Below are 23,048 nucleotides of genomic sequence, written 5' to 3'. Positions count from 1 at the left end.
AGAAAGCAACTGGCAAAGATGTCCGAAGCTGTGGTGTTAACACAGCGCAGACGCCAAGCCACGGCTGGAGACCACTAGATGTTGGCTAGGTGGCGCAGCGGGTAGAGACGCCGTCTCACAGCGCCGGAGACCCGGGTTCGATCCTGACCTCGGGCACCGTCTCTCTGTGTGGAGTTTGCACGTTCTCCCCATGACCAGGTGGGTTTACCCCTCCCCAGGTGCTCCGGTTTCCTCCCACGTCCCAAAGACGAGCGAGTTGCTCGGTTAATTGATTACTGTAAATTGCCCCCAGTGTGGGGGTGAGGGGTGGATCCTGGGGGAGTTGATGAGAATGTGGGGAGAATAAAATGAGGTTGATGTTTGGCACAGCTCTGGGGGCCGAAGGGCCTGATTCCTGAGTCCTGAGATAAGGACCTGAAATGTCAACTGTCCATTTCCCTCCACAGATGCTGCCCGACCCGCCGAGTTCCTCCAGTGCCTTGTGTGTTCTTCCAGATTCCAGTGTCTGCAGTGTCCTGTGTTTCCATGAGTGAGCATAGCCCAGGAGTGTGTGTAGTCCAGGAGTGTGCGTAGTCCTGGAGTGTGCGTAGTCCTGGAGTGTGTGTAGTCCTGGAGTGTGTGTAGTCCTCAAGTGTGTGTAGTCCAGGAGCGTGTGTAGTCCAGGAGTGTGTGTAGTCCCAGCGTGTGTGTAGTCTAGGAGCGTGCGTAGTCCTGGAGTGTGTGTAGTACAGGAGTGTGTGTAGTCCCAGCGTGTGTGTAGTCCAGGAGTGTGCATAGTCCAGGAGCATGTGTAGTCCAGGAGTGTGTGTAGTCCCGGACTGTGTGTAGTCTTGGAGTGTGTGTAGTCCTGATGTGTAGTCCTGGAGTGTTTGTAGTCCTGGAGCCTGTATAGTCCAGGAGTGTGTGTAGTTCAGGAGTGTGTGTAGTCCTGGTGTGTAGTTCAGGAGTGTGTGTAGTCCAGGAGTGTGTGTAGTCCTGGTGTGTAGTCCAGGAGTGTGTGTAGTCTTGGAGCCTGTGTAATCCAGGAGTGTGCATAGTCCAGGAGTGTGCATAATCCAGACAGGCACCTGTGGGGACCCTGTGCCACCTCTCTCTGTCACGAAGCCAGGGCAGAGGCAGGGGAATCGGTGGCTGCCCGCTCCACCCATCCCTACATCAACCTGCCTGAACCGCAGATTCATCACCAACCGCTCTGGAACCGTTTGATTTGATGAGACGGAGGGAGACAGAAGCCATCCTCTCTTCTCCAATGGGCACGCCAGCCTAACACAGCTCAATAACACGCGGGGAGTCCGATAAACTTTCAGGAGCTGTGTCAGTGTTTGTGTCGAAAAAAAACCTGCTGGGATTTTCAACCTCGTTAATCTGCCCCCATGGAAAATGGAAAGTGTACCTGTGATTGAGTTAATCCAGTAGGATTTGTCCAATGGGTGAAAAAATGTCAGTCAAGTTGCTTTGAGTGCAGGGCGTCGCGGTGTTAAATCTCCTGCCTCTTTGAAGTTCCAGTGCCTGCCTTTCAACTTTTGTGTATCGGACTCTGTCTGGAAGCACGAGATCAGTGTTTGCCTGACTCCCCCTTTAAATACAGTGAGCTCGGTCTCCCTGTCAGTCTGTGGACGGTGATTTAACCAGCAGCTTCAACCGGTGCTGTGCTCAACTGGACTGGACTCTTAAAGGAAAGGCTTGAAAGGAAAATCCTAGGGTGGAGAAAGAAAATGCCCGGAGTCTGGAATGTGGTGTGCCTTGGGATGCTGTCCTGCTCTGTCTGGGTGGTACGGGTTGGCTGTGACCCTCAGGGAGACCGGCTCGGGCACGAGGTCAGGGACGCGGTGCTGAGGGAGCTGGGGCTGGCGGACGTCCCGCGCCTGACCAAGAGGGACCTGGAGGAGGTGGTGGTGCCCACCCGCCTGAGGAACAAGTACCTCTCCATGCTGCAGCTCCACAAGGAGAAGGAGAGGAAGCGGAGGGCCCTGCCCAGCCTGGCCGGCATCTTGCGGGGAGTTCCTGGCAACGCAGGTAAATCCAGCCTTTGCCTTCCCCCCAACAACCCCAGGCCACTGCCCTTTACGGGGGAGCCGTGTGGAGATGGGCCTGTCCAGAGTGCCTGTGGGGGGTGGGTGGTGTGTGGGGTGTGGGGGGGGGGGGTGGTGTGGGGAGTGGTGTGGTGGGGGTGGGGAGAGCAGCAGCACATTTTCGGTGATGGTGGCTGTGTCAGGGTGTGTGTTTGCACAAGCCGGGAGTGTGTAGTCCGGGAGTGGGCACAGTGTGTGAGTGTGTGTGATCCAGGAGTGTGTGTGTGTGTGATCCAGGAGTGTGTGTGTGTGTGTGTGTGATCCAGGAGTGTGTGTGTGTGTGATCCAGGAGTGTGTGTGTGTGTGATCCAGGTGTGTGTGTGTGTGTGTGTGTGTGTGTGTGTGTGTGTGATCCAGGAGTGTGTGTGGTCCTGGTGTGTAGTCCAGGAGTGTGCATAGTCCAGGAGTGTGTGTAGTCCAGGAGTGTGTATAGTCCTGGAGTGTAGTGGTGGGGTGTAGTGGGGGCCAGGAGTGTGTGTAGTCTAGGAGTGTGTAGTTCTGGAGTGTGCACAGTCCAGGAGTGTGCCTACTGTAGGAGTGTGTGGTCAATGTGTCTATGATCATGGAGTGCGTATATGTGCAGTCACTGGGGTACAGGCAGAACGCAGAATCAGAATCAGGTTTATTATCACTGACACGTCGTGAAATTTGTTTTGTGGCAGCAGTACAGTGCAAGACATAAAAATTACTATAAGTTACAAAAGAAATAGTGCAAAAGAGGAATAACGAGGTAGTGTTCATGGGTTCATGGACTGTTCAGAAATCTGAGGGGAAGAAGCTGTTTCCAAATCGTTGAGAGTGGGTCTTCAGGCTTCTGTACCTCCTCCCCGATGGTAGTAACAAGAAGAGGGCATGTCCCGGGTTGTGAGGGTCTTCTGCATCTTTGAGGTCACTACACACTTTCCTCGTTGCCCCTGTATGTTCCAGGTCACCCTGCCCAATACCTCGCCTCACCCCTCTCCCCGGATCCTCATGCTGGGAGGGTTTAGAGGGATACGGGCCAAAAGTAATGCTGCTGTCAGTTTGACCCACAGTAACTGGGCCAAATTGTGTGCATCCTCTCCCCTCACCCACCAAAATTTGGACCCAAGGGTGGGGAACAGTTCTATTTGCCTCATCGACCAGGAGGAGCCTCACCTCCCTGAATCAGGGTCAGGTCAGCTTCCTACTTGCAAGGTTTATTTTACCCTGTGGCTTTGCTTTTGTGCAAATCTAATCAGTTGCCACTAAATGTGTTACACACATCACTCTTCAGCCTTGTCTGAGAGGCCTCACAATCTGTCACAAGCTGTAAATTGCCAAGTGATTCGCAGCCTCCCGAATCACAAAGGCAGCAGCCAGCTTTGTGCTTGTCTGGAATGCAGAAGTTAACCTTCAGAATTTAGCACAGCATCTCCTGCAGACAAGAGGTGAGCGCTCCCGGACAGCTGGGAGAAACGAGGTTAAGCACAGGCTGCGTGCCTTGGCTGTCCCTTGCTGCAGCATAGAAAGAGGCCGCTCTGACCATCCACCTGTGCTGGACCTCTGAGCGAGTTCTCCGAATGAAGTCTCACACCACCAGGTTCAGGAGCAGCTACTTCCCTTCAACCATTCGGTTCCTGAACAACCCTAATCACTACAGTTTAGCAACACTATGACCACTTTGCACTAAAATGGACTTTGCTTTTGTTCTAGTTGTGTTCTTTCTTGTAAAAATTATGTATAATTTATGTTTTTCTAGTGAATGTTGTGCTCTGTGCCTGTGCTGCTGCTGTAAGTTTTTCATTGCACCTGTGCGCACATGGACTTGTGCAGGTGACAATAAACTCCATTTTGACTTCAACTAGATCTTTGTCCAATGTCTCCCTTACAGAGGGAGGTTGGCCAGGCTAGGGCTTTATTCCTTGAAGTGCAGGAGACTGAGGGGCGACTTTACAGAGGTGTATAAAACCATGAGGGCACAGCTTTAAGGCGAGACGGGGGGGGGGCGAAGTTTAAAGGCGATGTGCGGGGCAAGTTCTTTTACACAGAGAGTGGTGGGTGCCTGGAACGGGCTGCCAGGGGTGGTGGTGGAGGCAGATACGCTAGTGGGGGTTAAGAGGCACTTAGACAGGTACGTGAACAGGCAGGGAATGGGGGCGGGCGTGGGGATATGGATCATGTACAGGCAGGTGGCATTAGTTTGGATTGATATCATGTTTGGCACGGACACGATGGGCTGAAAGGCCTGTTCCTGTGCTGTACTGTTCTATGTTCTAGACAGGGTGAACACACGCAGTCTTTTTCCCAGGGAAAGGGAATCAAAAACTAGAGGGCATAGGTTTAAGGTGAAGGATTTAAAAGGGACTTGAGGGGCAACTTCTTCAAGCAGAGAGTGGTGCGTATGTGGAACGAGCTGCCAGAGGAAGTGGTTGAGGCGGGTACAATAATGACATTTAAGAGACACTTAGATACGTACATGGATGGGAACTACTGTGTCCAGTTCTGGTCGCCTCATTATAGGAAGGATGTGGAGGCGTTGGAAAGGGTGCAGAGGAGATTTACCAGGACGCTGCCTGGTTTCGAGAGTATGCATTATGAGGAGAGACTAAGGGAGCTCGGGCTTTACTCTTTGGAGAGGGGGAGGATGAGAGGAGACATGATAGAGGTGTACAAAATATTAAGAGGAATAGATAGAGCGGACAGCCAGCGCCTCTTCCCCAGGGCACCAATGCTCAATATAAGAGGGCACGGCTTTAAAGTAATGGGTGGGAAGTTCAAGGGTGATATCAGAGGGAGGTTTTTTAACCAGAGAGTGGTTGGGGCATGGAATGCGCTGCCTGGGGTGGTGGTGGAGGCAGGTACACTGGTCAAGTTCAAGAGATTGCTAGATAAACATATGGAGGAATTTAAAATAGAGGGATATGTGGGAGGAAAGGGTTAGATAGTCTTAGGTGAGGTTTAAAGGTCGGCACAACATTGTGGGCCGAAGGGCCTGTATTGTGCTGTGCTGTTCTATGATTCTATGATTCTATGGTTCTACGAAAGTTAGGAGGGATATGGGCCAAATGCGGGCAAATGGATCTAGCTTGGATGGACACCCTGGTCGGCCTGGACCAGTTGGGCTGAAGGGCCTGTTTCCATGCTGTGTTATTCTATGAATCTATGAATCTCCAAAACTCTCTCCTTCCAGCCCTGCAAAGTGTTTCTGTTCCGGAATTTATCCCCCTCCCGAGATTTATTTCACTGTTCACAACTTTGGGGTTGTAATACTAGAGACACAAAGGACTGCAGATGCTGGAATCTAGATGAAAAACACTGTGATGCTGGAGGAACTCTCTGCTGCCGGGCGAATTCCAAGCGCAAACTGGAGGAACAGCACCTCATTTTCCGTCTTGGAACCTTGCAGCCTAACGGCATGAACATTGAATTCTCCCACTTTAGGTATCCCTTCCCCCCCCCCCCCCCCCCCCCCACCGTGCTTCTTCTCTTCTTCCTTCTCCTAGCCCCTTTTGCCTCTCTCCTTACCTTTGACCCATCCCCCGGTGGATCTGCTCTCCCCTCCTCCCCCTCACCTGCCCATCACTATCTCTTACCTGCATCTACCTATCACCACCCTGTGTCCACCCCACCTCCCCTCTTTTGTCCACCTATCACTGCTCTGCTTTTCCCTCCTATATATCGGGCTTCCCCCTTTTCCTACCTCCAGTCCTGAAGAAGGATCCTGACCCGAAACATTGGCCGCCTGATTTTCTCCACGGATGCTGCCTGGCCTGCTGAGTTCCTCCAGCATCATCGTGGTTTTCGCAGCTTTGGGGGTTTCTGGTTTCTGAGACCTTGAAGCTCCATGTCCCTGGTGCCATTTGAATTCTCCATCTTCTCCGACATTCACTTGGGAGGGAGGGTAACTTGCCTCCGCTCCAGGTGTGTGGGTCCTGAGGGGGCTGATGGGGCCAAATGTGGGAACCACAAGTGGGGCAGTCAGGCAGCCTTCAGGGTAGGTAGTTTGCAAGGCGGTGTGTGCCTTCCCCCCACTTACATGGGGGGCTCTGTGTGTGCTCCTGATGCGTGGGGTCAAAGTTCTCAATACCACCCCAAATGCCCTTCCTCCACATTGGGATGGAATTCCCAGGGTCAGTAGGGATGTTGTGTTTTTCCTCAAGGAGTTTTTGAGCACATCCTTCCATCCTTTTCTCTGTCGGCTAGTAGAGTTATTCAGCACAGAAACAGGCCCTTCAGCCCACTGTGTCCATGCCAACCATCAAGCACCCATCTATACCAATCTCACTTACCAGCACTTGGTCCGTCGACTTCTATGTCCTGGTTATTCAAGTGGTCGTCCAAACACACCTCTATCTGGTCACCCCTCAGCCTCTTCTGCTCCAAGTAAAACAAACCCAGCCTGTCCAGTGTCTCTTGATAACTGAAATGGTCCATCCCTTCTGTTTGTGGACACAGCGTCCCCTCCATGGACTCTGTCTACACTTCTCGCTGCCTTGGGAAAGCAGCCAGCATAATCAAAGACCTCACCATCGGGCAGAAGATACAAAAGCCTGAAAGCACATACCACCAGGCTCAAGGACAGCTTCTATTCTAGACTATTGAACGGTCCCCTAACACGATAAGATGGACTCTTGACCTCACAACCTACCTCATCACGGCCTTGCACCTTATTGTCTGTCTGCACTGCACTTTGTCTCTGTAACTAACTGCATTTTTCCCTTGTACTACCTCAATGCACTGTTGTAATGAAATGGTTTGTATGCATAGCATACAAGACAAGCTTTTCACTGTACCTTGGTACATGTGACAACAATAAACCAATTTACCAATTAATTTTACCCTGTGAATATCCTGGTGAAACAATCTGCTGGAGGGACTCAGCGGGTTGAGCAGCATCTGTTGGGTGGAGGGTTGGGGGAGAGGTGTTGTTGACGTTTCGGGTTGAGACCCTGCATCAGGACGCGAAACATCGACTGTACCCTTTCCCCCCACAGACGCTGCTCGACCCGCTGAGTTCCCCCAGCAGATTGTGTGTTGCTCCAGATTCCAGCATCTGCAGCCTCCTGTGTCTCCAGCATCCGGGTGAATCACCTTCGCACCCTCCTCAGTGCAGTCACACCCTTCCTACGGACTGGTGACCAGGCCTTCACACACCATTCCAGCTGTGGCCTAACCAAAGTTTTATAAAGTTAGATAAGATCTCTTTATTAGTCACACGTACATCGAAACACACAGTGAGATGCACCTTTTGCGTGGAGTGTTCTGGGGGCAGCCCGCAAGTGTCGCCACGCTTCCGGCGCCAACATAGCACGCCCACAACTTCCTAACCCGTACGTCTTTGGAATGTGGGAGGAAACCGGAGCACCCGGAGGAAACCCACGCAGACACGGGGAGAACGTACAAACTCCTTACAGACAGCGGCGGGAATTGAACCCGGGTCGCTGGCGCTGTAATAGCGTTACACTAACCGCTACACTTATATCCTGTGACCTGGCCAATGAAAGTAAGTAACCCATATACCTTCTTCATCATCCTGTCTTCCTGTCTACCCAGCTACCTGCACAGGAACAGGCAGGGAGTGGAGGGATATAGACCATCTGCTCCAGATGGGATTAGTTCCAATTCAAGTGGTCGGCACAGGCACTGTGGGCTGAAGGGCCTGTTCCTAATGTTGTATGTTCCGTGTTGCCACCTTCAGGGATGTTTAGAGAACGTAAAGCTATCGAGTTATCAAGCGTCCATTTGTCCCAATCCTCACATTCCATCGAGTCACAGAGACCAGTCCAGTTGCACAGCTCAGAAACAGGCCCTTCGGCCTGACTCGTCCATGCTGACCAAGATGCCTTCCTGAACTAGTCCCACTTGCTTGCATTTGGCCCGCATCCCTCGAAACCTTTCCCATAACGATCTTGTCCAAATGTCGTTTAAACATAACTGTACCCGCCTCTACCACTTCCTCTGGCAGCTCGTTCCACATACCTGCCGCCCTCTGGGTGAAAAACTTACCTCTCAGGTCCCCTTTAAATCCCCTCTCACCTTAAACCTGTGCCCTCAAGTTTTAGACTCCCCTACCCTGGGGAAAGGACAGTGACCATCCATCTTATCAATGCCCCTCAGGATTTTAGAAACCTCTCGTAGGTCACCCCTCAGCCTCCTTTGCTCCAGGGAAAACAGTCCCAGCCCATCCAGTCTCTCCTTGTAACTCAAGCTCTCTGGTCCCGGTAACATCCTCGTGAATCTTTTAGGCGCCCTCTCTAGTTAATCACATCCTTCCTACAGTAAGGTGACCAGAACTACACACAATACTCCAGGTATGGTCTCACTAACATCTTGTACAGTTGTAACATGACATCCCAACTCCTGTACTCAGTGCCCTGACTGACGAAGGCAAGCGTGCCAAATGCCCTCTTCACCACCTATAACGCCCCCCCCACCCCCCATTCCCATCAACCCCAAGATTACACCTCCACCCCACCCCACACACTCGGGCAAGTTACAGCAGGCTATTAACCTACAAATCCTTGGGATATAGCAAGAAACTGGGGTGCCCGAGGCAAATACGTCCTCACAGGGAGAACATGCATACTCCACACAGACAGCACCCGAGGTCAGGATCGAACCTGGGTCACCGGGGCTGTGAAGTAGTGATTCTATTTACTGCACTACAGGGCTGACCCAAAATGGCATCACCGCACACATCGGCCATTGCCCCGCCCAATATCAATGTCATTGTGATCAATACCATTCTGTAGCCCGTCCTCACTATCAACAACACCACAGATTTTTGCGTTATCTTCAGACTTGCTAATCATACCTCCTGCATTCACATCTGGCAGGCACGGTAGTGTAGCGGTTAGCGTAACGCTATTACAGCGCCAGCAACCCCGGTTCAATTCCAGCCGCTGTCTGTAAGGAGTTTGTACGTTCTCCCCGTGTCTGTGTGGGTTTCCTCCGGGTGCTCTGGTTCCCTCCCACATTCCAAAGATGTACGGGTTAGGAAGTTGTGGGCATGCTATGTTGGCGCCGGAAGCGTGTTGACACTTGCAGGCTGCCCCCAGAACACTCTACGCAAAAGATGCATTTCACTGTGTGTTTTGATGTACATGTAACTAATAAAGAGATCTTATCTTATAAGCTGTGATAGGACATACAGAAAGCAAGGATCCCAGTACCTACCCCTGTGGTACTATGGCTGGTCATGGGTTTCCAATCACAAAACAACCCTCCACTCTCATCTCCTGTCATCCTATAACCAACCAGTTTTGGATCCAATTTGCCAACTTGACTTGGATCCCATGATCTCAAATGTTTTGGACCAGCCTTTAACACTCATTAAAGCTCTTACTGAAGTCCGTATAAACCACAAAGTGTCATAAAGTAATACAGCACGGAAAACAGGCCCTTTGGCCCAACTTGTCCACGCCGACCAAGATGCCCATCGAAGCTGGTCCCATTTGCCTGCATTTGGCCCATAATCCCTCCAAACCTTTCCTATCCATGTACCTGTCTAAAGTCTTTTTAATGTTGTATCCTGGACGTCTCCCCATCGGTTCCCGTCAATCCTTTGGCACAGTGATCATAGAGTCATAGAAAGTACAGCACAATACAGGCCCTTCGGCCCACTATGTTGTGCCGACCTTTAAACCTCGCCTAAAAAACTACCTAACCCCTTCCTCCCACATATCCCTCTATTTTAAATTCCTCCATATGCTTATCTAGTAATCTCTTAAATTTGACCAGCGTACCTGCCTCCACCACCGCCCCAGGCAGCGCATTCCATGCCCCAACCACTCTCTGGGTAAAAAACCTCCCTCTGATATCTCCCTTGAACTTCCCACCCATTACTTTAAAGCCATGCCCTCTGGTATTGAGCACTGGTGCCCTGGTATTGAGCATTGGTGCGATGGTTAACCACTTCTTCTGGCAGCGTGTCCCACGTACCCACCACCATCTGTGTGAAAAAATTTGCCCTCGGGTCCCTTTTAACTCTTTCCCCTCTCACCTCAGATCAATGTCCTCCAGCATTAGACTTCCCTACCCTGGGAAAAAAGACCGTGACCCTCTTATTTACTCCCCTCATGGTTTTATAACTATAGAACATAGAACAGAGAACATAGAACACAGAACACCACAGCACAGTACAGGCCCTTTGGCCCACAAGGTTGTGCTGACTTTTTATCCTGCTCTAAGATCTATCTAACCCTTCCCTCCCACATAGCCCCCTATTTTTCTATCATTCGTGTGGCTATCTAAGAGTCTCTTAAATGTCCCTAATGTATCTGCCCCCACCACCTCTGCCGGCAGTGCGTTCCACACACCCACTACTCTCTGTGTAAAGAACTTACCCCTGACATGCCCCTTCCTCCAATCACCTTAAAATTATGTCCCCTTGTTTTAGCCATTGTCGCCCTGGTGTTAGCCATTGTTGCCATGGTCACTTTCAGTGGTGAGGAGGCGAATAAAAATTGGACAGGCACAATGAGCAGTAGGTCCCTGGGAAGTATTGAGGAACAGCGAATCCTTGATATACAAGGATCTCTGAAGGTGACAGCACAAGGAGACATAATGGTGAAGAAGGCAATTGAGAGACTTGCCTTCATCAGCCGGGGCACGGAATACCAAGAGGGTGGAGGTCTTAGAACAACTTCATAAAACGTTGATTAGGCAACAGCATCAGAATCAGATTTAATCAGAATCAGGTTTATGATCACTGTCTTCTGATGTGAAGTTTGTTGTTTGCGGCAGCAGTACAGTGCAAAGACATAAAATTACTATAAATTAATTTCAAAATGAATGAATAGTGCAAAAAGAGAGTAGTGTTCATGGGTTCATGGACCGTTCAGAAATCTGATGGTGGAGGGGAAGAAGCTGTTCCTGAATCATTGAGTGTGGGTCTTCAGGCTCCTGTACCTCCTCCCCGAGGGTAGTAACGAGAAGAGGGCATGTCCCGGGTGGTGAGGGTACTTACTGATGGGTGCCGCCTTCTTGAGGCACTGCCTCTCGAAGATGTCCTCGATGGCGGGAGTGCTGCGTGCAGTCCTGGTCTCGACTGTGTCGGAAGGAGGTGATTATGCCGGAGGGGGTGCAGAGGAGGTTCACCAGTGTGTTACCCGGGATGGAGGGTTTGAGACACTGCAGAGGCTGCCTCACAGCAGAGGAGGCTCAGAGATGACCTGACAAGAGGCGGAGAGAATTATGAGGAGGGTAGATAGTGTAGCTAGCAGGAAATGTTTCCCTCGGCAGAGGTGCCTTAAGGCCAGAGGGCATGGATTTAGGGTTAAGGGGGAAGAGGTGAACAGGAGATCAGAGGGACACTTTTCAGCTGCAAGTCTGGAAAGCACTACCTGAGGGGCTGGTGGAGGCAGAGACTCTCACAACCTTTAAGAAGGATCTGAAGAGGGCAGGGAAGGTTGGGGACAAGTACTGGTGAATGGGATTAGCATCGATGCTACTTGACAGTCGGTGTTGACACGGTAGGCAGAAAGGACTGTTTCTGTGCAGTGTGATTCCATACTGTGGAGTGTGTTTTCACAGGAGAGAGAGCTGTACTAACGAGTGTGTTTCATTGGAGGGAGAGCTGTACTAACGAGGGTGTTTTCACTGGAGGGAGAGCTGTACTAACGAGGGTGTTTCACTAAGGAGAGAGCTGTACTAACGAGTATGTTTTCACAGGAGAGAGAGCTGTACTAATGAGCGTGTTTCACTAAGGAGAGAGCTGTACTAACGAGGGTGTTTCACTGGAGAGAGAGCTGTACTAATGAGCGTGTTTCACTAAGGAGAGAGCTGTACTAACGAGGGTGTTTCACTAAGGAGAGAGCTGTACTAACGAGGGTGTTTCACTGGAGAGAGAGCTGTACTAACGAGGGTGTTTTCACTGGAGAGAGAGCTGTACTAATGAGCGTGTTTCACTAAGGAGAGAGCTGTACTAATGAGTGTGTTTCACTGGAGGGAGAGCTGTACTAATGAGTGTGTTTTCAAAGGAGAGAGAGCTGTAATATCCATTTCCATTTTAAACATACTCTGCCCCCTGTCCTCTCCAACCCCCTGGTTGAGAATTCCAGGGTTGCACCAACCTTGGAGTGAGGATATTCCTCACCTCAACCCCAGATATCTGACCCAGTGTCCTGAGACTCAGTGCCATCTGCATTTTGATAGCATCCTAGGCCTGTCCTGCTGCTCAGAGTGACTTGTGTCTGTCCCCAGCTCTCACCACCCCCAAGTCTGACAGTATCTCTCCACACCCAGACTAGAAATGGACTATTATGTTCCAGATGTTGGGGAAGTCCAGGACCAGGGGGCATGATTTAAGAATAAGGGCTAGGCCATTTAGGACAGAGGTGATGAAAAACTTCTTCTCCCAGAGGGTTGTGAATTTGTGGAATGCACTGCCTCAGAGGGCAGTGGAGGCCAATTCTCTGGACACTTTCAAGAAGGAGCTAGATAGGTTTCTTATAGATAGGGGAATCAAGGGATATGGGGACAAGGCAGGAACAGGATATTGATTGTTGAGGATCAGCCATGATCTCAAAATGGCGGTGCAGACTCGAAGGGCCGAATGGTCTACTTCTGCTCCTATTGTCTATTGTCTATTGTTTATGCAAGAGTCCCCTGCCCATGGACAGTGGTGAAAATCTTCAGCGTGACAGTGTTGCAATAGATCTTTGCCTTGGTTTAACTCCTGACAGCCTTTACTTGTTGGGGAATAATTACAGCAACAGAGGAGACTGGCAGTCACTTAGAACACGGAACAGTATAGCACAGGCCCTTCAGCCCACAATGTCTGTGCTGAACACAAGGCCAAATTAAACTACATCCCTTCTGCCTGCAAATGATCCACATCCCTCCATTTCCTGCATATTCATGTGTCTATCTAACAGCCTCTTAACCGCCACTATTGAATCTGCTTCCACCACCATCCCTGGCAGGCTGTTCCAGGCACCCACCGCTCTCTGTGTAAAAAACACTTGCCCCGCACATCTCCTTTAAACTTTCCCCCTCTCAGCTTAAAGCTGTATCCTCTGGTATTTGACATTTCCACCCTGGGAAAAAGATTCTGACGGTCTACCCTATCTATGCCTCTCATAATTTTATAAACCTCTATCAGGTCTCCCCTCAGCCTCCGATGCTCCAGAGAAAACAACCCAAGTTTGTCCAACCTCTCCTTATAGCTCATACTCTCTAATCCAGGCAGCATCCTGGTGAACCTCTACTGCACCCTCTCCAAAGCCTTCACATCCTTGCTGTTGTGGGGCGACCAGAACTGCACACAGTGCTCCCCAATTGCAGCCTGACCGCAGGGTTTGATACAGGGTGGCAATTCTATAAACATCTGTCCCCACGCGCACGGAAAGATCCCACGCGCAGCAATGCTGACGGCCAGAAGGGTGGACACCAGCTTTGGTGCAAGGTCCCAGCAGCTCCAACGGGGCAGCGTGTGGCCTGGAGGTTTGTTTGTATTCGAGGGCACGAGCCGGATCGGCTGCTAGGTGGTAGAACTGGCCAGTGGCAGGGCTGAGCTCCCACTCACGGTCGTCCTGATTGCCTGCGGCTTCACCCCCCCTTGTCCTGTTTCCCCAGACACCACCGGCGACGTGCTCTACTCGGACCCCACCAGGCAGAGGCTGGTTTTCGACATGAAGGGGCTGATCCCCGACAACAGCGAGGTGACCCTGGCCGAGCTCAAGCTCTTCAAGAAGGGCGTCCGCAAGGGAGAGCTCCCTGCCCGGAGACACGGCCGGCCAGTCAACAACGCCAGGGTCAGTGTGTACTGGGTCAAGACCCTGGCCGACGGCACCAATAGGACCTCCCTCATCGACTCCAGGTAAGGGCACAGGGAGACCCCACACCATCCAATAATGACGGCAAGGCACAGAGAGGCGTCAGAAGGCTAAGCCCACCCTCCCCATCAAACACCTCTCCTCCCCCACCCTCCCCATCAGACGCCTCTCCTCCCCCCACCCTCCCCATCGTTCCCTCCCCGAGCCTCCCCCATCCATCGGTCTCCCCCCACCCTCACCATCCATTGTTACCCCCCCCACCCTCCCCATCCATCGTTCTCCCCCCTCCCCATTCATCGATCTCCCCCACCCTCCCCTACGAAACCTCCCCTCCACCCGCTATTCACCCCACCCTCCCCATCAAACAGTCCCCCCACCCTCCCTATCAGACGATCTCCCCCCCCACCACCCACCCTAAAAATCACTCCCCCACCCTCCCCTTCAGACGATCTCCCCCTCAACCTCCCTATCCGATCTTCCCCTCCACCCTCCCATCCCACCTTCCCACATCCCCTGCCCCATCCCCCCCATCGGTTGGTCTGTATCCTCCATTTGGGAACGTTCAGTTGTGGGCAACTGTTGACAGGGTCATATCCCGGCGAAAAGTCCCGTGATTTGCGTTCGACTAAATCAAGGCTTAGCGCGCTGGTCAGGTTGAACCATATCGAGTCATACAGCATGGAAACAGGCCCTTCGGCCCAACTAGTCCATGCCAAACATGGTGCTCACCAAGCTAGTCCCACTTGCCTGAGTTTGGCCCATATCCCTCTAAACCTTTCCTATCCATGTACCTGTCCAAGTGTCTTTTAAATGTTGTTTTTGTACCAAATGTTGTTATTGTATCGGGGAACTACAGGCCGGTCAGCCTGACGTCAGTGGTGAGGAGGTTACTGGAGGGAATTCTGAGGGACAGGATCTACAAGTATTTGGATAGACAGAGTCTGATTAGGAGGAGTCAGCATGGCTTTGCGTGTGGGAAGTTATGCTTGATGAACCTTTGAGGGTTTTTTGAAGACTTAAACAAAAAGTTAGATGAGGGTAGGGCAGTGGATGTTGTCTATTTGGAGGCCTTCGACAAGGTCCCGCGTGGTAGGCTGGTCTGGAAGGTTCAGTCCCACGGAATCCAGGGAGATCTAGTCAGGTGGATTCAAAATTGGCTCGGAGGTAGGAAGCAGAGGGTGGTGGTTGAAGGTTGTTTCTCGGGATGGAGGCCAGTGACTAGTGGTGTGCCGCAGGGGTCAGTGTTGGGACCCCTGTTATTCATTATTTATCTAAATGATTTGGATGCGAGTGCTCAAGGCTTGATCAGTAAGTCTGAGGATGACACAAAATTAGGAGGTGGTGTTGACAGTGAAGAAGGTTATAGTAGATTACAGGGGGATCTTGATCGGTTAGGGAAGTGGGCTGAGGAGTGGTGGATGGATTTCAATATGGATAAGTGTGAGCTGATGCATTTTGGAAAGTCAAACCAGCGTAGGACTTATTGTGAATGGTAGGGTACTAGGGAGTGTAATGGAGCAGGGGAACCTAGGAGTACAAGTGCATAGTTCGTTGAAAGCACCATCACAGGTAGACAGGGTGGTGAAAGAGGCGTTTAGCACGCTGGCCTTCATCAGTCAGGGCATTGAGCATAGGAGCTGGGACACTATGTTGCAGTTGTACAAGTCGTTGGCGAGGCCGCACTTGGGAGTACCGAGTGCAGTTTTGGTCACCCTGTTGTAGGAAGGACGTGGTTGAACTGGAAAGAGCGCAGAGAGGATTTACGAGGATGTTGCCAGGACTGGAGGGCCTGAGTTACAGGGAGAGGTTAGCCAGGCTGGGTCTTTATTCCTTTAACATAGGAGAATGAGGGGCGACCTTATGGAAGTGTTTAAAATTACGAGATGCATCGACAAGGTGGACGGTAACAGTCTTTTCCCCAGGGAAGGGGAGTCCAAAACTAGGGGGCATAGGTTTAGGGTGAGAGGGGGAAAGATTTAAAAGGGAACTGAGGGGCAACTCTTCCACACAGAGGGTGGTGAGTATATGGAACGAGCTGCCAGAGGAAGTGGGTGAGGCAGGTACAATAGTGTTATTTAATAGCTTCATAATACACTTGGATAGGTACATGGAGGGGAGGGGCTTGGAAGGTATGGGCCAAATGCAGGAAATTGAGACTGGCTGGGTGAGCACTGTGGTCAGCATGGACTGGTTGGGCCGAAGGGCCTGATTCCGTGCTGTATTGCTCAATGACTATGACAGTTCCCCTGGCGGCTCGTTCCATATATGCATCACCCTCTGCGTGAAGAAGTTGCCCCTCAGGTCCCCTTTAAATCTCTTCCCTCTCACCTTAAACCCATGCCCTCTAGTTCTTGATTCCCCAACCCTGGGAAAAAGACTGTGTGCATTCACCCTATCTATGCCCCTCACGATTTTATTCACCTCGAGAAGATCACCCCTCAGTCTGCTATGCTCCAAGGAGTAAAGTCCTTGGGAATGTAAGAGAGTTGTTTCACCTTGACTAAGAACACATCCCTGGGTGTGGAACAGATGCACCAGGTCCATGATAGAAACTTGCAGCACAAAGTGGAGGCTGTTCAGCCCATTGAACCCGTGCCAGCCCTTTGGAAAAGGCTCGCCCAATACAACAGTTCACATTGCCCCCATTCGGGAGGCCGATCATCAGGTGAACTGTTCACTGGCCGGCGAAGTGGGATCATGTTTCCAAGGGGTTGGGTGCTCTCCTTGCCGTTGACTGACGCGCGCTGTGTCTCCCCCCCCCCCCCCCCCCCCCCCCCCCCCCGTGATAGGCTGGTCCCCATCCTCGACTCTGGTTGGAAGATGTTCGATGTCACCCAGGCCATCCACTACTGGCAGAACACCGAGGAGCTCCGCATGTACCTGGAGGTGTGGATTGAAGCTGAGCGTCCGGGGCGGCATGCGGCTGAGCTGGCCAGGTTCGTCAGCTTTACCTCCCAGGATCCCACCAACCGGATGCTGGGAAAACCGGAGCTGGTCCTCTACACCCTCAGCTTCAGTGAATATGGGTACGTCCTCTTGGCCTTGCTATCGGTATTGGTATTGGTTTATTACTGTCACTTGTACCGAGGTACAGTGAAAAATTTGTCTTGCATACCGATCGTACAGATCAATTCATTACACAGTGCAGTTACATTGGGTTAATACAGAGTGCATTGAGGTAGTACAGGTAAAAACAATAACAGTACAGAGTAAAGTGTCACAGCTACAGAGAAAGTGCAGTGCAATAAGGTGCAAGGTCACAACAAGGTAGATCGTGAGGTCAGGAGTCCATCTCATCCTATAAGGGAACTGTTCAATAGTCTTATCACAGTGGGGTAGAAGCTGTCCTTAAGTCTGGTGGTACGTGCCCTCAGGCTCCTGTATCTTCTACCTGACAGAAGAGGAGAGAAGAGAGAATGACCCGGGTGGGTGGGGTCTTCGATTATGCTGGCTGCTTTCCCAAAACAGCGAGAGTTAAAGACAGAGTCCAAGGAGGGGAGGCTGGTGTCCGTGATGCCAGTAGAGTCGAGAGTCAGGGAGACCCAGCCAACTCTGCAGGGTTGGTTACCAATTGGTACGTGGCTGGAGAATTCCATCGGGTGATGTTTGTCTCTTCCCACCATCGGCTAGTTAGAACATCAGCCACAGAACAGCAGAGCACGGGAGAGGCCCTTCAGCCCACCATGTCTGCTGAACACGAGGCCAAATTAAACTAAATCCCATTGGCTTGCACACGATCCACATGCCTCCAATCCCTGCAGATTCATGTGTCTGCCTAACAGCCTCTCAAACACCTCTATCGTTCCCCCGGATCCCCACTAATCTACCCCCCCCCCCACACCTTAAAAGCATGCCCTCTAGTATTTGACATTCCTACCCTGGGACAAAGGCCCTGACTGTCCTTCTGACCTTTCATTCGCTGCAGAGGCCAAGAACCTACTGAAGAACAGAGCAGGCGAGGGGACTTGAAGTGGCTGACTTATAGAGTCATAGAGTCACAGAAACAGGCCCTTCGGCCCGACTGGTCCATGCCGACCAAGATTCCCATCTAAGCTGGTCCCATTTGCCCGCGTTTGGCCCACGTCCCTCTAAACATAGAACATAGAAATATAGAACATAGAACAATTACAGCACAATTCAGGCCCTTCGGCCCACAAAGCTGTGCCTAACATGTCTCTACCCTAGAAATTACAAGGCTTACCCATAGCCCTCTATTTTACTCAGCTCCATGTACCGATCTAACAGTCTCTTGAAAGACCCTATCGTATCCACCTTCACCACCGTTGCCGGCAGCCCATTCCACACACTCACCACTCTCTGAGTAAAAAACTTACCCCTGACATCTCCCCTATACCTACTCCCCAGCACCTTAAACCTGTGTCCCCTTGTGGCCACCATTTCAGCCCTGAGGAAAAGCCTCTGACTAACCACCCGATCAATACCTCTCATCATCTTATACACCTCTATCAGGTCCCCTCCCTATCCATGTACCTGTCCAAATGTCTTTTAAATGTTGTTAATGTACCTGCCTCAACCACTTCCTCTGGCAGCTCGTTCCACATACGCACCACCCTCTGGGTGTAAGAATTGCCCCTCAGGCTCCTATCAAATCTCTCCCCTCTCACTCTAAACCTATGCCCTCTTGTTCTTGATTCCCCGACCCTGGGAAAAAGACTGAGTGCATTCACCCTCTCTATGCCCCTCATGGTTTTATACACCTCGATAAGATCACCCTTTATTCTCCTACACTCCAATGAAAAAAGTCCCAACCTGCTCAGCCTCAGTCCCCTGGGTCCCGGCAACATCCTCGTAAATCTCCTCTGCACTTCTTCCAGCTTAATGACATCTTTCCTATAGCAGGGTGACCAGAACTGAACACAATGCTCCAAATGCAGCCTCACCAAGGTCTCGTACAACTGCGACATAACATCCCAGCTTCTCTACTCAATGTCCTGACTGATGAAGGTCAGCGTGCCAAATGCCTTCTTCACCACCCTGTCTACCTGCGATGCCACTTTCAGGGAACTATGTACTTGTGGTCCTAGGTGCCTCTGTTCTACAACACTCCCCAGGGCCCTACCGTTCACTGTGAAAGTCCTACCCTCATTTGTCTCCCCAAAGGGCAACACCTCGTATTTATCCAAATTAATTTCATTTGCCATTCCTATTAGTCCATTTTTCCTTGTCCCCACCCCCTACTACTCTGCTGTCCAAAGTCAAAGCCCAGTTTATTGCTACACACACAAGTCCATGTGTGCACAGGTGCAATGAAAAACTTCCTTGCAGCAGCATCACAGGCACAGAGCATCAGGTAAGCAGCATTCACAAGAAAAACATAAATTAAGCACAATTTTCACAAGGAAAAAAACACAATTAGAACAAAAGAAAAACAAACTCCATTTTAGTGCATTGATCTGAGTGGTCACAGTGTTGTTAAACTGTAGTGATTAGGGTTGTGCCGGTCGGTTCAAGAACCGAATGGTCGAAGGGAAGTAGCTGTTCCTGAACCTGGTGCTGTGGGGACTTCAGGCTTCTGTACCTCCTGCCCGATGGGAGCTGCGAGAAGATGGCAGAGCCTGGATGGTGGGGATCTTTGACGATGGATGTTGCCTTCTTGAGGCAGCGCCTCCTGTAGATGCTGCCGATGGTGGGGAGGGATGTGCCCGTGATGTACTGGGCTGAGTCCACTACTCTCTGCAGCTTCTTACACTCCTGCACATTCAAATTGCCGTCCCAGACCGTGATGCACCCAGTCAGGACGCTTCCAACATCTGTGGAAGTTTGTTGGTGAGTTCGGCGACATGCCGAATCTCCTGTGCAAGTTTGTTGGTGAGTTCGGCGACATGCCGAATCTCCTGTGGAAGTTTGCTGGTGAGTTTGGCGACATGCCGAATCTCCTGTGGAAGTTTGCTGGTGAGTTCGGCGACATGCCGAATCTCCTGTGCAAGTTTGTTGGTGAGTTCGGCGACATGCCGAATCTCCTGTGGAAGTTTGCTGGTGAGTTCGGTGACATGCCGAATCTCCTGTGGAAGTTTGTTGGTGAGTTCGGCGACATGACGAATCTCCTGAGAAAGTACAGATGATGTGGTGCCTTCCTTGTTCCCATTTCAGCTCATGCTTCTCATCCCTTTGAGGAACGAGCTCTTGGATTTGCAGTGTTGGTGAATGACCACGTTGTGTCCTCTGCTTCCAGTGCCGTTGGCGACTGCGGGGGGAGCCGAACCCGGAGGAGCAGAGCGTGCTGCAGGCAGGAATACTTCATCAACTTCCGGGAGCTGGCGTGGACCCAGTACTGGATCATCGAGCCCCCCGGCTACCAGGCCTTCCGCTGCGTGGGGGGGTGCAAGCAGCCGCGGTGGCCCTTCGAGTACGGGGAGAGGAGCTGCGCGGCGGTGGAGAGCGCCTCGCTGCCCATGATGTACCTGGTGAAGAAGGGCGACTACACGGAGATCGAGGTGGCCGAGTTCCCCAACATGATCACCGAGAAGTGCGGCTGCAGCACCGACAACATCTCGGTCATATAGCCGGCTGGGGCAGTGCTGACCTGTCACCCTTGACAGCACCTTCCCCGCCCCCCCCCCCGCCCACTGACCCTCCCCTCCTTCCACTTTAGGCCCAGCCGGCCTACGTCACCGTGGTTACCGGCCCTGCCACCTCTCTTGATGGCCACCCCAGCAGGAAGGGCAGAGGGTTTTATTCGGGGAGGGGTGTTGCTGAGTTCTCGTCGAGCCTCCGCCCTCAAAGTGGAGGGCTTTTTATCCGGAATCGACCCCGCCAGATCCATTTCCTGTCGTCGGGCGCCGCGGGAGGGTCTCGGCGTTAATCGTTCTATCCTGGTCCCCGTTGGGAAGATGATGGTTTTGGGAATGGGGTTGTCTTCCAAGGGCCGACTCACTCCTCAGTGTGCTATCCGTTGAATCATGTCGGTGTGAGGTAACCCAAGACATCAACGTTCCTGCTTTGGATCAGTCGAGCGGCTGGGTCTTTAATCCGACCATCTCATGTCAACTGCTATCAACTTTACACACTCTCAACATGCCCTGAACTTAACTTCTGGGGACAGTCATTCGCCCGGATCCCTGCCCGGTTAGGTGTCCACCGATCCCAGGGCGCTGCTCCTGCCCTGGGAGCCAGGACGCCACGATTAATGGCAGCACTGTCTGGTGATACCTTGACTGTTATCGCAAAACGTCCCACTTGATGGGAACTCAGCCACAATGTTGGAAGCACTTAATGATACTGTACAGTCTTTCCTTTTTAACAATGGTATTTGTTACGCAGAGACTCTGTATACTTGAAGAGGGTGGGGGTGGGTGGGGGGAGGAATGCCTAGCTGTGTACATGGGATTGGAGTTACAGGTAGTGGGGACACAGGGCTCGACTGGGTGGGGATTAAGGTGGGCTTCTCCAGGTCTGTCCTATGACGGTCCCTGAGATAGTATGCATCTGGTGGTTGTACAGGGGAAGGGAGTGGTCACAGTCAGGAAAGACAGCCAGTCGGAGGAAATAATGGCAAGTTTACCTCCAGGTCGATGGGACTTGGTCCATTATAATACCCCTCCATTTTGAACCGTGAATTTCAAGTGCAGGTCAATACGGCAGCTTTGTCCTTGGTTATTCTCGCGTGGGGAGGGTAGAATTCCGACGTGGGCAAGCTTTGCTCTCCCAAGTTCCATGCAGCCCCAGGATGGATTATTGAGGAAGGGGCCCTGCAAGTGGGGACACAGAGATTTCGGACTGGGCTTTGCGGAGTGAGTTCCATCGACACAGAAAGGAAGCGGGTTCCCCGAACACATTCGCTGTGTGGGGATTGACCGGATCCCGATGTGTCCACAGTCAGATTTCAATGCATGTATGATATTTGTAGATAAACCTGAATTAAAGTATATATTGAGTCAATTCACGAATGGGGTGTGATGTATACTTCATTCTACTTGCTCTTGGCTCTTTTTTTGGCCTCGTGGAAGATCAAGAGCCCACGTCTCCATCTCCTGCCAGAGAGGTCAGTGGTCCTTGAACGTTCGAATCAGGGAAGGACTTAGACAGTGAATAATAGGGCCCTGGGGAGTGTTATGGACCAGAGGGACCTAGGTGTGCAAGTGCGTAGTTCGCTGAAAGCGGCATCACAGGTAGACAGGGTGGTGAAGAAGGCATTTAGCATGCCGGCCTTCATCAGTCAGAGCATTGAGTATATGAGTTGGGGCTTTAAATAAAAACTTTACTTATAAAAAACTGCACAGTAACAGGCCCTTCCAGCCCAACGAATACGTGCCGCCCAATTACAACCACATTAACCTACTAACCTGTACGTCTTTGGAATGTGGGAGGAAACCGGAGCACCTGGAGGAAACCCACGCAGTCACGGGGAGGACGTACAGACTCCTCACAGACAGTGGCCGGAATTGAACCCGGGTCGCTGGTGCTGTAATAGTGTTACGCTAACCGCTACGCTACCGTGCCTGCCCTGGGACGTTATGTTGCAGTTATATAAGGCGTTGGTGAGGCCACACTTGGAGTATTGAGTACAGTTTTGGTCACCCTGTTATAGGAAAGATGTTATTAAACTAGAAAGAGTGCAGTAGAGTTTACCAGGATGTTGCCTGGACTTGGGGGCCTGGGTTACAAGGAGAGGCTGCGTAGACGAGGACTTTATCCCCTGGAACATAGGAGATTGAGGGGTGACCTGACATGTACAAAGATCATGAGGGGCATAGACAGGGTGAAAGCACAGAGTCTTCTTTCCCAGGGAGGGGGTGCTAAAAACAAACGGGCATAGGTTTAAGATCAGAGGCGAGAGATTTAAAAGGGACATCAGGGGCAGCTTTTTCACGCAAAGGGTGGTGCGTATTTGGAATGAGCTGCCAGAAATAGTGGTTGAGGCGGGCACATTAGCAACGTTTAAAAGCCATCTAGATATATCCATGGATAGGAGAGGTTTAGAGGGCTATGGGCCAAACACAGGCGGATGGGACTAGCTCGCTGGGCAAGACAGCCAGTATGGATGAGTTGGGCTGAAGGGCCTGTTTCCGTGCTGTATGACTCTATGACTCTGATCACACCTTCAGTCCTTTTACCTGTTTGCCGATCTTGTACTGTGCAATCCAAGGGTGGCTAAATGTCCCTTCTCATTACCCATCGCCACTCCCACAGTGAATGTAAATAATTTCTGCCTGCGTATGGTTTGAACACCTCAATACCTCAGTCTTAAATTGGTAAATTGGTTTATTATTGTCACATG

The 23,048-nt window shown here is 51.4% G+C and overlaps 1 protein-coding gene across 1 annotated transcript; it reads left to right on the top strand.

The window, feature by feature from the left end:
• The first annotated feature begins 1,715 nt into the window (after positions 1 to 1,715).
• LOC127575520 (left-right determination factor 1-like) lies at positions 1,716 to 20,670 on the top strand. Its single transcript, XM_052025453.1, has 4 exons — positions 1,716 to 2,016; positions 13,611 to 13,854; positions 16,600 to 16,836; positions 20,004 to 20,670. The coding sequence occupies exons 1-4, from the start codon at positions 1,716 to 1,718 to the stop codon at positions 20,332 to 20,334; spliced, it is 1,113 nt and encodes a 370-aa protein (XP_051881413.1). The 3' UTR covers positions 20,335 to 20,670.
• Positions 20,671 to 23,048: the final 2,378 nt, after the last annotated feature.

The sequence above is a fragment of the Pristis pectinata genome, chromosome 10 (assembly GCF_009764475.1).
Source record: "Pristis pectinata isolate sPriPec2 chromosome 10, sPriPec2.1.pri, whole genome shotgun sequence".
NCBI lineage: Eukaryota > Metazoa > Chordata > Chondrichthyes > Rhinopristiformes > Pristidae > Pristis > Pristis pectinata.
Note: the sequence above shows the minus strand (reverse complement) of the source record. Positions and strands in the feature narration are given on the sequence as shown.

Bases quoted from the DNA above. Each gene is read 5' to 3' on its own strand.
- LOC127575520 (XM_052025453.1), top strand. From the start codon at position 1,716: ATGCCCGGAGTCTGGAATGTGGTGTGCCTTGGGATGCTGTCCTGCTCT. The intron at 2,017-13,610 runs GTAAATCCAGCC...CTGTTTCCCCAG, and splicing joins GGGAGTTCCTGGCAACGCAG to ACACCACCGGCGACGTGCTC. The intron at 16,837-20,003 runs GTACGTCCTCTT...CTCTGCTTCCAG, and splicing joins CTCAGCTTCAGTGAATATGG to TGCCGTTGGCGACTGCGGGG.